At 47.4% G+C, this 16,697-nt stretch overlaps 1 protein-coding gene across 1 annotated transcript; it reads left to right on the forward strand.

Moving 5' to 3' along the window:
* Nucleotides 1–591: 591 nt before the first annotated feature.
* PMM1 (phosphomannomutase 1) lies at nt 592–15,935 on the forward strand. Its single transcript, XM_035128346.3, has 8 exons — nt 592–1,167; nt 5,115–5,232; nt 7,061–7,137; nt 7,902–7,993; nt 9,049–9,148; nt 9,486–9,561; nt 10,967–11,082; nt 14,881–15,935. Exons 1-8 carry the CDS (start codon nt 1,093–1,095, stop codon nt 15,001–15,003), a joined length of 777 nt encoding a protein of 258 aa, XP_034984237.1. The 5' UTR covers nt 592–1,092; the 3' UTR covers nt 15,004–15,935.
* Nucleotides 15,936–16,697: the final 762 nt, after the last annotated feature.

Below are 16,697 nucleotides of genomic sequence, written 5' to 3' on the forward strand. Positions count from 1 at the left end.
GAAGCTGTACACCGGCTCCCTCGGCCAATAATGCAAGATGAGCACCACAACCCGAGTCAGTCACGACTGGACCTAATGGTCAGGGGTCCCTTTACCTTTACCGACGTGAAAAACTGATATAAATACTGATATAAATATGGGTTCGTTTTTTTCTACTGTGCGAGTCAGTTTGGGACTTTTTGGAGAAGGGGCTAGGCAACCAAGAAATAAAATATATACTTTTTAAAAAATTCACAGGAGTCTCACTATTTCCAGAATAACAATGAACAGGCTAGTAAAGTGGAACAAGCAGAGCAACTCTGCATTACCAATGCACAGTAATTTAACTATTTTATCTTAAAGAACACAAAACTAACATTCACAAAGGGCACTCCACACTTCAGTGATAAGTATCAGTGGAAGACGGATAAAACCCAGACAGGATCTAGTGCCATGCAGAATCTGCTTTGGGCTACAACTTCCAACAACCCCACCTCGGATGGCCATGCTGGGATTGGTGGAAGTTGTAGCCCAAAAATCTGGAGAGCACAGAGTTGGAGGAGAAGGCTGCCATAGACTTATATCCCGCCTTTTCCCCTGACAGGGACTCGAGGCTGAAAACATAGAATTCCTCGTCGTGGCAGTGTTTTTGTTCTGTGTTCCGCGTCGGTTTTTTCTCCTTGCTAAAACGCGATGGCGGGAAAACCAAGTCGACTATGGCAACACGTTAAGAGAAGTACCGCGGGCGTCCCTTACACCGCCGGCGCCGCCGCCGGAGGGAAACGGCGGGAATCTTTGCCCGGCTCTGCGTCGTTTTCCTCGGGAAGGGCGAGGCAAGCCCAGCCGAGGGAGCCGCGCCGAGGTCCCGCCGAGCGAGCCGGCCTGCCCTTGGCGCCCAGGTCCCTCCGCCCCACAGCGGGTGTACGTGTTGCCAGGCCGGTTTACACGAGTCACATGGGCAGCCCTTCGCGCCGCAGTTGGGTCGCCTTCGGGCCGCCGCCTCCCTCCCGCCTTCTTCCCGCCTCCCTGCCAACTGCAGCCTAGTCTCTGCAAAGGAGCCGGAGCCGCCGCCGCCGAGGAGGAGGGAGGGAGGGAAGGAGTCCCGCGGCTGCAATGGCTGCCACCGGGAGCCGGGAGCGGATCCTGTGCCTCTTCGACGTGGATGGGACCCTCACCCCGCCTCGCCAGGTAGTGTATCCCCACCCCCACCCCGTTCCTTCCCCGCTTCGAGGGCGCGTCTGGGTCGCCCTTGGGCGATCTTTGGAATGAATGGAGAGACCCCACGCCGGAGTCACGGCTTTCCTGCGCCCGGATGACTGGACGGCTGCGGTCGGGTTCTGGCGCTTTAGCGGGCAGAGCTGGTGCCTGGATCGGAGTCCGGAGTCCGGACTCATCTCGCCCAATCCCGGCAGAGGGGAAGGCAAGAGCGACGCTCCTCCTCGCCCCCCTCTTCTTCTCCTTCTTGCAACCGGTTACGAAAGAGTTCAACCGCGGGCCAAGAGGTCCGTCAGGATGCAGACAGGCTGCCGGGTCAGGTCTGGGCTTCGCTGCAGGGCATCTCCGCTGGACGGTTACGTAAGAATGGTGCGCATTGGACCGGACCGCCGACGTGCATCTGCAATATTGCAGCACTTAACAGCGCGATCCTCTGCAGGTCTCTTCGGAAGGAAGTCTCGCTGTGTTCAGTGGGGTTTGCTTCCTAGCAAGAGTGTCGGAGCGAGGGCTGCAGTCTTAGCGCAGCTGGACACGTTGGGAGCAACTTTTGAGCAGACATAGGCTTGAGCTATTGGTTTCCACAAACTGGTCAGCTACCGGTAGGAAGCTCACAAGCAAGGCAGAATTACTTGCTTCTTGGTCCTAGGATCTGGAACTTGGAGGCAGGGATGCCAACAGTATTTCCTGTATGCTGTATGTGGGTTGGGTCCTTGCATTGGCAAGAACTGCTGCTTAATCGCAGTGGCATAGCATAATCACAGTGACATAAACAGGGGCTATTGCCCTGGATGCAAAATTCTTAGGGGTGCAAAATTTCATAAGAGAAAGAAAGTAGTAGTATTAGTAGTTTTTTTTAAAAAAAGCAGATTCTTCTCCTCCATCCAGTGTCAGACCGGCAGCAACAATAGCAAGCTTCTCTTATTTTTTCCCCTGATGCTCTGGGAGGCTCCCTTTCCAAGTCCTACCTGGGAACAGACAGCTTTTCTTCCTCTGGTTGCTCAACAAAAGTGATTAAAAGACTTTAGCAACAGTTGTTTATTTTCCTAATAAGGCTTACAGTGTTGACTCCACAGTTTGCTTTCTAACTTTTTAAAATAGATGTCTGGTTGACTATTAAAAACAAACAAACCAAAGCTAAGAGTTTTGGGTCCCTGCTGGCTTGGAGACCAGTACATATGTTCAGACTGTAGTTGCACACAAGTGCAGGAAAGCCTTAGCAGTTGATTATGTCCAATGTAGAAACTGGTCTTCAGTTTTAAGCCTTTCCACCTCCTCAAACTGCAAGGTGGATGTGCTAGGCAATTAGAACACATTAGGGCTCCTTGCTGAGAAAAACAAATGTGTCCTTTAATCAACTTTAATTGTTACTGTTCTTTGGAAGGATGAGAAAAAAAATTTAAAAGAAAGCCACCTCAAAGTATTGACCACTGGGCTGGATCCAACGTACTGCACATGGAAGTAAATAAAAGAGCTCCTAGTGTTGTTCATCTAAGAACAGTTGTGCAGTGCCAGATTGGTAGGTTGAATAGCAGCCCTTAAGCTTCTCTTATGCAACCTCTTGCCCATGTGTCAGATTGTTTCATGTCTGTTTCACAAGATTCTAGCTCAAAGGGTAAAGTAGCACTTCCTTGAGCAGAAGACACGTTCAACACATCAAATAAAAAGATTTGATGCATTCCATTAAATTTTAAGCAAAATAATGCATTAAACTGCATTGATATGCCCAAATTTGCTGAACTGAGCTGAGAGAACGTATCACATTTTGGTCCAATGTGTATAGAAATAAGCTGCAAGACTCATCCAAAATTTAACGTGTCTAAAACTCAGGCCCCCTTTGAGCTTGAGGCTCAGGCCAAATTACCCTCCTGGCACTATCCCCCTCCACCTCTGATTGGCCCCGGAGGCAGCAAATTTAGTATTTATGGAGTCCAGGACCAGGTGGACTGTGATTGACATTGCACATACACAAGAAAGCAAGCTTAACACTTTTTGGAAATTGGGAGATGGGTGGTTGAGGTGCTAAGTTCATGGGATGTTCTTAACCTACAGGACATCTCAGAGGAGGGCTCAGATTGCATGTACGCCAAGGTTCAGGAAGGACCTAACTGGTCCACTTGGACGGCAGACTAAAGAAATTGTGTGGGGTGGTTCTGTATCACAACAACCTGGAAGACCCACAGGATTCACCTGATGCGGCACATTGCAGGGAAATACTGATCATATCAGCCAAGCTGTCAGTCAGAGAAGCTTGCCATTATTGATATTCTCATTGGAGAACTAGTAAGCTCTTAAGGCAACTCCAGAGCACAGTTAGACAGCTGTTGCCACTCACCATTCACAAGTATATGATACTATAATCACTGTCAGCCCAAACCATTTGGCTGCCTGAAGTGCAAATGGTGCCCTACCCACTAAGGATAAACCTGTAGCCCTCCAGACGTTGTTTGACTCAAACTCCAGTCATCCATGATCACTGGCTACAACATCTGGAGAGAGACAAGTCCCTGAACACTGCTTTAAGTCTTGCTGCAGCTTTGGGACATCAGTTGCTGCCTTCATCTGTTCCTTCATAATGCTGTTCCCTCAAATTTATTTATTTTTAGATTCACTGGGTGTTAAAATCCTAGTGAGAAAAAAACCAAGGAGACAACCTGAATATTATTTGCCTTGTGACCACAATGTTGATTTACTCAGATTCTAGTCTTATCTCTCTTGGAGGGGCATAGGGCATGTTGAGAAGTGTTGGATTTGGCGCACTACAGGCGGTTTGCTTCGCTGTGGATGAGAGAGTATGTCCAAGCAACTCTGAAGGGTTGGCAGAGTGGCTTCCTTTGCATGCAGATCACGTGAGCTCTCATTGCTCTGTTGACAATGCCTTTGAATTAGACCAGCCTGCCCCTTAAGTGTTTGGTTGTTCATTTAACCATCTAATGTTTTAATTGTGGCAGGATGCTGGTGCCGTGTGGATTTTGCAAAGTAAGAGACATAAATGAGATGCAGGTGGTGTTTTTAAAAGTCTGCTACTGCCGTAGCTAAACTCATTTGCAAAACATGCTAGATGACAAGTGTGTGTGTTTGTGTGTGTGTTTTAAATTGACTCTTGTAGGTGCTGAAGAATATATGGTTTTGTTCCCAACAGCTAGAGGTTGGATCATTAAGAGATTCCTTGCCTTTTTGCTTTGAAGTGATGGGTGAATTTTCACCAGTGTAAATAAATGTAACAGTTCAGTTCACAAGAGTTCCTTATGATAGTCAGTGGCAGGGTTGGCTCCAGGTCTGAGAGGGGACTCTGGGCAAAAGTGTCCTCTGGCAGGCCCCCTCCTCTTGTCAGTGGGTCCTGGTGGGCTTATCTGGCTATGGTGCAGTGCTTCAAGTAGCAGTGGGCAACTGTATCTAGCAACATTTTCTGTTTCCCACAGTGCCTCCTAGGTCTGGGGAATTGTGGGAACTTAAAAAGATGGCTGTATCCAACCACCTGGCACTCAGTGCCAGATCAGAAGAGGGGGCAAGGCAGGACAGGCATCAACAGTGGACCTTGTTGTGGCGCTGGGGCCCTGGCAGCTGCCCAAGGATGCCAGCTGCTGAGATGCTAGCCCTTTACAATGAAAGTACAACTGTTCCTTTTGACAAATAACAGAGAAATCTCAATTGTTTCGGGGGTGGGATGGGGTGTAGCAAACTTCAATATGTGTTTGGAATCAGATCTAAATTGTCACATTATTTTTAACATGCACTGCAGTTTCCATTCCAGCTAAATCTTTTTTTAAATCACATATTAAACAACTAATTGATTAACCACTTTGACCATTCAGTTAATATTTTTAGCCACAGGAGTAGGAATTGTAGTTCATCCACATCTGGAAGGCCTGAGGTTCCCCACATCTGCCAATAACTACCACTCTTTCTCTTTTTCCCTCCAGAAAATTAAGCCTGAAGTAGCTGAGTTTCTTCAAGAGCTGCGTACAAGAGTGTTAATTGGGGTAGTGGGTGGCTCAGACTACGCCAAGATAGCTGAGCAGCTGGGAGAAGGAGATGAAGGTGAGCAATACACACTTCTGCTCTCTAAGTGCTTTTGTTTAATGGAAGCCTATCCAACAACCTGCTGCAAAATCAAGCATTCATAGCAGTCCTATTGGTGAACACATGGGTGGGCAAATGGACACATGCAGAGGAAAGCACATGGCACGGCTGCTGTGGACTGCACCATTTCAGACTGCAGGGGTGGGGATCATGTGACTCCATGCACCTCCATCCTTTTTCAAGGAAAGCTAGTTTGGGGAGAAGTTTGGGCCTAAACTTCACCCAAACAAGCCACACCTGAAGAATTTTGTTTTATGTGCAGAGGCAGTGGTACAGCCTGGGAAGGAATATCCATGTGCTCTTTCTGCACACCGGAATCAAACCTAACGCAGTCGTGGCATTTCTATGCTACTGTAACATAACTTGACTGCAGATCCACAAAGCCAAACTCAGTATTGGAAGGCTCCAAATAGTCCTTGGAAGCTCAGCATGTTCTCCTGTGGCTTCGGACTGGTGGGAAGTGGAATCAGCTCTGGCCTTCGAAAGTGGGTTAACTGGCCTCCAGAGCCACATGGACAGGACAGGCACCTGTAGCCTGTCTCTTTCTTACTCCCTATATCTGCAGCATTACACACTGCACTTTCAGGTCAGGATTTCCAAGACATCTCATTATATCCTAAATCCATAAGGGGTGGATTTAAATTGGCCCAATGCAGTTTCGGCATCCTCTTGATCAGGTCCAACAAGAGCTGTGCCTGACTTATTCCAATGCAGGTACATCACGAGGGAAGACAGATGAAGGTCCCAGCAGAGAAAGCAGGAACAGCAGCACAGCAAAGAGGGAGGTACTATGGGGAAAGGCGGAGATGGGGACAGAGCCAAGGGGATCATGGGATATTTGTTTGGTACAAACATAGAAACAGGGATCCAGAAAACTGCAGGCACTTGCAATGCAGCGCCGTATGGAATAGAAGCAGCTTCCAGAAATGCAGAGAAGGAAGCCACCAGCTGATCCACCTGTAGTATTTATACTGCAAACAGTCAATCCTATCTGGCCTGCAATAATCCTAAGAAGGTTGGAGGGCATCCTACAGTAAATGGCATCGTGACTTCATTCACAGCCCATGTTTCCAGACGTAGCTGGTGGGGTTCCTCTGAGCCCGTGGTCCTAAGTGCAAGACTTGCACCCATTCGCAGAAGTAAAGCAGAACGGTTGTTCCATGCCTTTGCATTCCCCTCCATTGCCACTTCCCCCAGTAACAAAGAATGACATCAGATTCTAAAACCTTCCTTCTAGACTAGAGAAAAGGTGAGATAACCTAATGTTCCCTTAAACGGAAAGTGAACTGCAGATTCAGCATTGGCCTTTTTATCACTGCTGGGAAAGGCCAGTGTGAAATAACCTGTGGCTGCAGATCTGTGCACATTTGCTTGCAAGTAAGCTTCATTGAACACAGAGATACGTGCTTCTGAGTAAACAAGCTCAGAGTTGCACTCTGAGTTACTGAGACTTCGTTCCAAATGGGAAAGGGGGGGAGGCCAGACAAAGAGAGCATGGGCAGGCACAATTCAGCTTTGTTGCTGTGTCTGTGAGATGATTGAGTTCTCACTCAGCAACTTGCACACCTTCATCTGTAAAATGGGAGCATCACTATTTTCAGGGCACCTCAAATAAAGCTTTGCTGAAGTGTCAGAATAAAACCACAGAGATCCTGCGATTCAGCATCCACTTCCCTTGCAGCCCCTATCCACCTGACTGATTGATATTTCTCTCTCACCTTCATTTCCCTTCCTTCACTTCTTCTCCTCAACATCCTTTTTGCCCCTACAAATCTATTCCCCACAGTTATCGGCAAGTTTGATTACGTCTTTGCAGAAAATGGCACCGTGCAGTACAAGAACGGGCAACTGGTCTCCAAGCAGGTAGGCCCCGCGGCTTTGTGCTCTGCCACCAAGGCTGCAAATTTCCTCCTCCTCTCGCCCTCCTTCCCTGCCATATCTCTCAGAGAGAGATGATGGTATCCAAACCCTCTCAGGGTATCTGGCTCTGATAGGTCAGTACTTTATTGAGGAAGGGTTTCCCTTCCCCCCCCCTCCAAAGAAGGAGGCAAAACTTTGAAGTAATGCTTGAATAATTTTAATTTGTGAAGGAATATGCCCAGCATCTTTCTGGCATTTTGACACCTTCAGGAGCACTCAGAAATGACAATAAAGATTGTGTAAAGAGTACTCAACGCTTTAGTCCCTGAGAGGACACAACATCTCCTCACAGGAGCAACTGGATAATCTGTTGCTCCTGGCTCTTCCCATAGCAGGAAGGCCCCTCCCAGGCCTTATATAAATGCATGTAGAGTTGGAAGGGATCCCAAGGGTCATCTACTCCAACCCCCTGCGATGCAGGAATGTGGACATCTAATCCTTGTTATGATTTCTTTTAGTGCAAGGTGATGTGTCAAAAACATGTTGAGTACATTACAGCACAAAATAAAATTCTAAAGCAACGTTTTGAATCTTCACTTTTTCCCTTTATTTACTAGTCCTTTTGGTGCTGCCCCTCTCTTTTCATGTTTGTTCCATTCAACATATAAAACAACATTGCCTGTTCTGACGTTCACAATGTGGGTGGATTTGGTAAGAGAATTGCACTCTGTTGGCTCAGTGTGACCTTTGGCTTTTTTTTTTTAAAGGCTATCCAGAACCATCTTGGGGAAGAACTTCTGCAGGATCTGATCAACTTCTGCCTCAACTACATGGCACTTCTAAAGCTGCCCAAAAAACGGTAATGGTCCTTTCTTATTCAAGGGCATGCAGACTCTGGCTTGTCTCCTTAAGGAAGTGTCCTAGTCCCATTGTTCAGGAAGTGCCCCAATTTCTCCAGAGAGACTTTTTAGGACAAGCATGTCACTTCGAGCTTGGGGAGGGGCTTTCCTTCCTTAAGTTAACCTATCAAAGGATTCAGGTCTCTCTTTTTATTTTCCAGATACTATGTGAGTATTTAGAACCACAAAGTTGATAATCCAGCCCTCCCAACTAAAACAAAGAACCTTAATCTTCAAATAATATATAACAGAATACAGAAACCTGTTTTATTGAATACCTGAAAGGGAAATATCCATAATTTCTTTCAGCACTTTATTTCACTGCATAACTGTTCTTAGAGTTGGGTAACATGTTAAGAAGAAATTCCTTCCTTTCTGGAGTTTAAACTCATTGCCCTGTTATTCACTATACTGGCTAACTAGTTGCTATGGTTTCCCCACTTTTTCCAATATCCTTCTATATATTTGTAAAGAGTCCGTGTTTAGAACAGAATGAAAGCCACTCTGTGTGCAGCTGATTTAACTTAGCCTTCATAGATGTTGTGTCTTGTGAGTACCACTTTCCAAAAAAACAGGTTAACCTCGACTCAGTTTATGTTCTTTTGCTACACTATAATGCTGTGCCCAACATTGCAAACACACTGCATGGGAATTTTGCATCCTGAATAAATGAAACATTAAAGAGTGGTATTCTAGGCATTTATTTCTAATAGCTCCAGCTCTTGTGGGGGGGGGGGGAATCACCCTGGAAGAAATAAGATGCGATAGGTAAGGGCCATGAGGAATCTCTTATGAAAAGTTGCATGCCACACACCATAAGCAAGGTTGAGGTTCCTCTTCTTGAGATTAGTTTGACCTTGTGTTGTATCACGGCGGGAAGATTCTGCTTGACTTCATGTTAAAGAAATCATGAGGCTGTGCAACAGAATTGTCCATTTTTTTTTTACAACCACTCAAGTTTCTCCTTCTCTCAAGTTTCTCCTTCTCTCTTCCCCTTAAATAAAAAAATTCTCAGGGGGACGTTTATTGAATTTCGCAATGGAATGCTGAACATCTCTCCTATTGGTCGAAGCTGCACTTTGGAAGAACGAATAGAGTTTTCAGAACTGGACAAGGTAAATAATGAGCATTAGGCTCCAAGTGTATTTGTGGCACACTGGAGCCTGTTAGAACCCCAGGGTGCTGTGTTGTGCTGTGCTGTGCTGTGCTGTGCTGTGTGTTTTCCCTAAGAATTAAGCTTGTTGCTAGGGTACCTTGCTTGTAAGCTGGAGCTAAATAGGAATATTATTCTGCCTGGTCACAGTTCTTGAAAGAAATTGCAAGGCACAAACGCAAAATACTGGGTTTCATGGGGGAAAGTGGGATCTGACAAGGATCAAAGTAATTGAGGGGGATGTTTCCTTATTCCTCTTCAGTCCTCTCTCACTTGTTTTCTGTTCATCTCCTTTACAGAAAGAGAGGATTCGAGAGAAGTTTGTAGCTGCCCTGCAGAGGGAGTTTGCTGGCAAAGGCCTGCGGTTTTCCCGAGGTGAGAGTTTTCTTAGTCCTTTCTTCTTTTGAGAGGAATGGATAGGAAAAACAATTGATTTTGTATTCAAGAAGAATATGCATATATTCTTGTTTTGGCTGTGTTGTGCTTTTGTGTACACACATTCATTATTCTTGTGCTAGAAACAGACAAAAAAATTTTTTAAGTGACTTTGGGTGCTTGGTACAATTAGTTTTGGAGTCTTGGAAAAGCAACATACCTAGCATTGTGTATGTTTAAAAAGCTGAGTAAGTGCTTTGTTACAGGTCTTAAAAGAGGTTTCCCTGTGTTGATCCCTGTCTGCGATGAGTTTCTTTTCCACACTATTCTGAAACCCCCAAAAGTTTTTAGACATAACCCCCATTTAGTTGAGTGAAACATACCGGTACTGTACTTCCAAGTTAGTGTGCTTGGAAGGACTGCTGTTTTAACTGAGGGATCACTTTCTTTACCAAGAATTGCCAGGATCAGAGCATGGTCTGTGGCTAGCAGCGCTCTGCCTAATATCCCAGTGGTCTGGCAGCAATGCACTGTTTTGGGTGTAGCCCTATCCATTTGTTAGCCCTCTGTGCTCCTGCCCCCCCCCATCCCAAGTATGTGTGCCCCCTTCACTGCCACCCCTCTGACCTCTACGTGTTCAGCAGCAGACTGGAGGGGGAAATGGCTGTACTCGTAAACCTGAAATTGTGCCTAATCATGTGTGCATCCTTCGTGTGGCTAACATGTGACTAGGAGTACAGTGCTGGCAATAGTGGGCTCTTTGTCCCTTACTAGGGGGCTGGCAGGTGGCCATATTTCCTTTATTTGTGGTGGGGGCAGTTGCTATTGGAGCTGTTCCACCAGCATGCCAGAATAATTTATCTGGAATACAGATGTAGTACTGCCAAAGTGACAGTGAATGAGGTCTCATGGCAAAAGTCCTTTGCTCTGCCCTGCAGTGATCCAAATGCTAGGACCAATCTGCATTTTACATTCGTCCCACAGTTAACAGACTCTCCTTTCCCTGCCCAGCCGTACTTCGAAGACAAGAACACTTTAGAAGAGGGTTCCCTGCCAACCCTCCAGCCAAAAAGCTTGAGAGCCACCCTTCCCCCTTATATTTTTTTCTAAGAAGCTCCTGCTCCTCACACTTCCCCAGCCAACAGTTTGTTGTTTGTGCCTTTGGCTGATGGGGCCTTGCTGACGCCATTCAGTCCCATTGCCATAGAAACAGCAGCTACTGAATTAATGTGTCAGAGAGGCAGGCAGGCAGGCAGGCAGCCATGGTGCATGACCATCTATCACGGAACAATTTATTCTATGAAAGCCATTTGCACCTGAGGTGTTGAGGGGAGATCTTTTTTCCTGCAAGCCTCCACCTTCAGTCTGTTTCGCTTAATTCCATCACGCTTTCCCCCTCTGGCAGGTGGGATGATCAGCTTTGACGTCTTCCCTGAGGGCTGGGACAAGCGCTATTGCCTCGACGTCCTTGAGGATGAGAGATTTGACACCATCCATTTCTTTGGGAATGAGACAAGTCCAGTAAGTAAATCTGACCAAACCCCTGTTCTTTGACAAGGGGCCAAGCCCTGTGTGGGATCGAGGAAGATAAAGTTGTCCATATCTAAACTGGCAGGCTCTCCGCAGAGCTACGTTGCATTAAAATAACCAGCAAGACTCCCATTTCCACCGTGGCTCAACTGTGTCTTTTCTACAATGTTTAAAGGGTGTTTGTGTATTTCAAAACATATGGTAAATAGACCTGGGGACCATGGCTGAAAGCCTGTTTTCAGATGTGCAAATGCCGTTTGGATGTTTCAGAAAATACACAACTGATGTGTGATGGGAGCATTGGCTGTGAGGTTCGAAGTGGCTCTCATTCGCATTTTCCAGCCTTACAGGTTGGTACCTGGACTGCATGAAAGCAAGTATAAACTAACAGTGCCCTCTTCCGGTGACGGGAAAATGCAAATACAGTACATCTGTTAAGGTGCCATTTCATTTCAGTGTCTCTTAAGGGGATTTGTCTGCGCAGAAGCTTTCCGAGGAAGGAGAAAAGGAAGTGGGCAACTCATCATGAATCTTACAGTGCAGATAATGCAGCCCGCACTTCAGCCCTTACGTAATTGCTTTCAGGTGCATTGTGGACACATTCTGGTTACCGTATCTGGTGTGGGTGCTTTGCAGAGATTGGATTCACCAATTAAGCACAGCCAACCCTCTTTTTTATTTTTTTTATTATTATTTTTTAAAAAACCTGCACACAGAAACACTTATATAAAGCATGCTTGAAATAGTCTGGTTCATTGGCTCTCCTCCCTCCCTGTCAGCATCTGTTTACTAAAGGTCATGTGAGGTCACGACTACTGATGCATGAGAGGGGAAAATCAATACCATGTGCAGCAGCATCACTTCAGATTAGGTTTTACATGAAGTCAGGTCCCACAATTAAATACTTTAATTTACAAATTCTGCATAACTAGGGTCTGCAGTCCCTTGGGTATGCAGAAACCACCTAATCTGATCGGCACCACACAACCCAAGTTCAGGATTAGAAGGGGGCAGGAGAGGGAGGAAGATATTCTTTCCAGGGCTCAATAAATATAGTGCTTTCCAGAACAGGGCCGGCTCTAGGGGTAGGTTGGGTGGCGCAGGGCGCCGGGTTAGCAGGGGGGCGCGCGGAAACCACCAGCTGCCGGAAGAAGCGGGGCGGGGGCACCAGAGCGATCTGCGCACCAGGGCGCCAGGGCGCCTGACCTGCTTAAGACCTGTTCCAGAAGCAGTGGTTTTTGTGTCTCACTGCCCAGCTCTGCATTATTTTCAATTCCTTGCTGGTTTCAGATGGCTTGAGCCTCCTGGCACATACACTTTACAGCATGGGTAGGCAAACTAAGGGCCACGGGCCAGATCAGGCCTAATTGCCTTCTGGATCCGGCCTGCAGACAGTCCGGGAATCGCCACATGGATCAGCAGCGCGCGTGTTCTTTCCCTCTCCCTCACACGGTGGCAGCGGTGCCTCCTCCCTCCCTCCTCCTGGCTTCTCCCTGCCCTGCCTAGAGGAGAAAGGGGGCTGGTCTTTGTTGGTGCCAGCAGCAGCACTCGAGCGGCCACCATTTTAAGCAGCCCCTCTCCAGAGTCCTTTCGCGTGCCGTTCATCGTCCCGCTGCCACGGCCAGCCCCTGCCCCTCACAAGACACAGGTAAGCAGCCACCGGGGCTCGTGGTGCTCTTGCATCATATTTTTTCCTTCAAAATATATTCCAGCCCCCCACAAGGTCTGAGGGACAGTGGACCGGCCCCCTGCTGAAAAAGTTTGCTGACCCCTGCTTTACAGGAAGGGTGATGATCCTGAGACTCTCCAGATGTTGCTGGATTCCAGCTCTCATTGGCCCCAGTTGCAGGGCCGTCTTGAGCATATCCGGCGCCGTGGTGCGAAGATCCCTCCGGCACCCCCCCAAAGAGGGGAAAAGGGAGGCTCCCCACCCCCCCCCCAAAAAAACAACTTAAGCCAAACCTGAGGAGGACAGGCGGCCTCCGCCTCAACGAAGTCTCTCAGGCGTCCCTCACAAGCAGCGCCACTGCCGCCTCAGTTCCAAAGGCTCCCTCCGCGCCTGTCCCACCAGCACCATCCCCACAGTCCGTGGGGGGCCGGCAGGCGGCAAGGGGCCTCGGCTGAGCAGCAGCCACGCCGGCCATTCAGCGGGCGTGGAAGACGGGGCTTGGGAGTGCTTGGCAGCCTCTTCGCAGCGGCCCAGGGTGGCGGTTTCTTGGGGCCGAGGGGGCAAGGAGCTGGGCAGAAACCATTCCAACGTGGGGGGGGGCTGAGGGAAGCGAGCAGAGCGGGTGTGAGGGAGGCTGCCGTGTCTCTGCACTCCTTGCAGAAGCCCCCCACGGGCAGCTACTCCCTGACGGCGAGCTCCCCTTTTCTGGGGCTGGAGCCCTCCCGCCGGCAGTGGAGCGCCATGAAGCCAGCGGGGAGAGCCCCAGACTGCAGGAAGGCATCCGAGCCTTCCCACCAACAGGGATGACCCTGGCGCTGCGTTTTCATTGGTAGAACTGCTGCCATGTGGCGTTGCCTCTACCAATGAAACGCAGCGCCGGGGTGAGGGATGATCCTGGCGCTGCAGAGCGGAACAGGGTCCTAGTGCCCCTGCTCCGCTCGCTTACCTCCCTGCTCTCCCCTGAGCGGCGCGGTGTGCAGGAGGAGGGAAAAGGGAGGCCGCCGAGCAACGCCCCCACTTGCTGGGGTGCCCCTCAGCGCCCAGGCACCCCGCGCCACTAGGGCCAATGGGCGAACCGGCCCTGCCCAGTTGGCTAGTGGCCAATGGTCACTGGTCACAGGTGATGAGAATTGTAGTGCAAAAATAACTAGTCCATCATTGCATCTTCACCATGGCCAATCAGATGTCTAAGGGAAGTGGGATCCAAGTGCAACAGCATTATGCTCACTTGGGATTCCCAGCAACTGGTATAACGCTATCCATTTTGGGGGTGAAGGTGTGGTATACATGCCTTGAAGTAGATAAATAAATCTGAGGTCTGGCAGAGGGACTCATATTCTGCCTTACTGGGGGGTGGAAATTGGATGGTGGTGATGATGATGGGAAGAAGAAGAAGAAGAAGAAGAAGAAGAAGAAGAAGAAGAAGAAGAAGAAGAAGAAGAAGAAGAATTTATACCCCGCTGATCTGGCTGGGTTTCCCCAGCCACTCTGGGCAGCTCCCAACAGAATATTAAAAACACGATAAAACATCAAACATTAAAAACTGCCTTCAGATGTCTTCTAAAAGTCAGATAGCTGTTTATTCCCTTGACATCTGATGGAAGGGTGTTCCACATGGCTGGTGCCACCACTGAGAAGGCCCTCAGCCTGGTTCCCTGCAACCTCACTTCTTGCAGGGAGGGAACCCCCAGAAGGCCCTCGGCGCTGGACCTCAGTGTCTGAGTTGAACGATGGGGGTGGAGACGCTCCTTCAGGTATACTGGGCCGAGGCCATTTAGGGCTTTAAAGGTCAGCACCAACACTTTGAATTGTGTGTTTTTCAAGTATAGTAAGGCTGCAACTTACAGAGGGAATACACCTAAAGCCAAAATTGTGTATAGTCCAAACACATTGGGTTCAATGCCAGGTAAGATTGCCAAAGTCTTTTTTCCTGGTCACCCACTCCCTTTCTGCTCCCCTTTTATTATTATTTTTTTAATGCCAAGCACATTGAATGTGCACATGTTAAATGTGCCCAGGTTGTGGACTTACTGTAGTCTATACTTGCCTGCTCATTTTAACCACCACCTCCAGCATCTTAATTCTAAGCAGCCAATGGTAAAGATTCTTCTTATCCTTAGGGTGGGAATGACTATGAAATCTATGACGACCCTCGCACGGTGGGGCACAGCATCCAGTCTCCCCAAGACACAGTCCGGAGGTGCCAGGAGATCTTCTTTCCAGAGACAGTGAATGAATCTTGACCTGTGGTGTCCCTGCTGCTCTCGATCACTCGGACGAACCCTCACTCACATTAGGAAAGCACCTTTCGGATCCTTTCAGGACTTGCTGAGGCCCAAGGTCAAAATGCACTTTGGAAATGGGAGTTGGAGTGTCAGAATGGGAGGGAGATGATGAAAGCTCTTCATCAGTTGTGCCACCAAACGAGGTAAAGTGTTGTTTATGTTTAAAGTGAAACCTGTATTCTAGTTAAGGCTTTTTTCCTTTCTTATTTGGAAGCTAGTAATCACCCTTCCCCACAGATTCACCCAAATGAACCTACTGTATTTTTGAGATGATGATTATAATGATTGAAATAATTTATATACCCCCTTCCATTTCTAGAAGAAATGCCAAGGCGATATTTTTGAGATGAATCTCACAAAGACACTAAAGTTATATTTAAAAGGGAGCAGGGCCTGTAGTGTTACAAGTACAAGACCTGTCAAGTATTTTCATATTCTTGAACCATCAATGTGGTTGGCAAATTATTTTTGAGAGCCTTTTTAATGTGCGAAAGGAGAGCGTAACCTGAATGATAAATAATGGGCCCCTCCTAGCAGAGTGAGGTTTGGTTTGGTTTTTGAGACATTGGCACATGGCTATTGTGCCAGAATGTGGATGGGATATGCTCTTCACACCCATTGAAAGCAATGCAGTATGGATGCTGGCATCCACACCGAGATGCACATCTCATTTATGCCTGTGCTTCCTGATCTAGCAAGTGATACCTGTACAGAAACTTTCTGCTGCACACAGATCTCCAGCGCTTGATCAGGCTGAACAACAGTGCTGAGTTGTGCATCTTTAAACAGATTTCAGCTGTGTTAGTTGGATGACCTATGAGCAACGTTAGGGATTGTGCTGTTGTAAAGAACTTTGTGACAAAGGCAACATGTTCATTTAGCCCCCAAAATAAAGAGTATTAAAGACAAGTGGGGCCTTCAACAAAATGTTGCAATGTGGAGAGTTCCTGTTCAGTGCCCTCCCCCCGGATATTCCATTCCATCCTCAGAAAGCATTCTGTGGCCCCTGAGCACCTTCAGGCTTCAGCAGTTATTTTGGGTGGTGGTTGTTTTCCTTAAGTATCCACTGTTCTTGAGCTCTTCCCAAACCTGCAGCTATCTCCCTCTTCTGTATATGTGGTGTTTTGTCTACATAAACAATGGCACTCGCACTGAAAATAGGGAGAATGATGGTTTGAGCATAGGGCAACAGAAGGACCAAGTTCTAATGCATTCACACATTCATAAATCCAGATGGATTAAACCAGGTTTATGAATGAGGAAACGTTTACAGCTGTAGCTTTAATATCATTCCTGATTAGTCATCAGATTGCGATGTAGATTTCCTTCTAGACTTGTCTGAATAAGAATCTAAAGTTCAGATTTACTAAATGTTTGAATGTGAAATTAGCTATAAACTACTGAGACTAGCCAAACTGTAGCAAACGTTGCTACTGGTTATTGTTTCCATAAGCATATATTCTATTTTAAATTACCTTCAGTGTAGACAGAGCAGCAGCCTTCATTACTGTAGTCTCCAAACCCTAGATTTTTATATTTAACACAGAAATATTTTCTTTAGTTTCCAGAGGGGTAATGGTGTTAGTCTATTGCAGCAAAAGCAGAGACTAAAGATTTGCCTGTTTCTACCACAGCAAGTTGCCTTTAGATAA

This window comes from Zootoca vivipara, chromosome 9 (assembly GCF_965207765.1).
Source record: "Zootoca vivipara chromosome 9, rZooViv2.hap1.1, whole genome shotgun sequence".
NCBI classification, from domain to species: domain Eukaryota; kingdom Metazoa; phylum Chordata; class Lepidosauria; order Squamata; family Lacertidae; genus Zootoca; species Zootoca vivipara.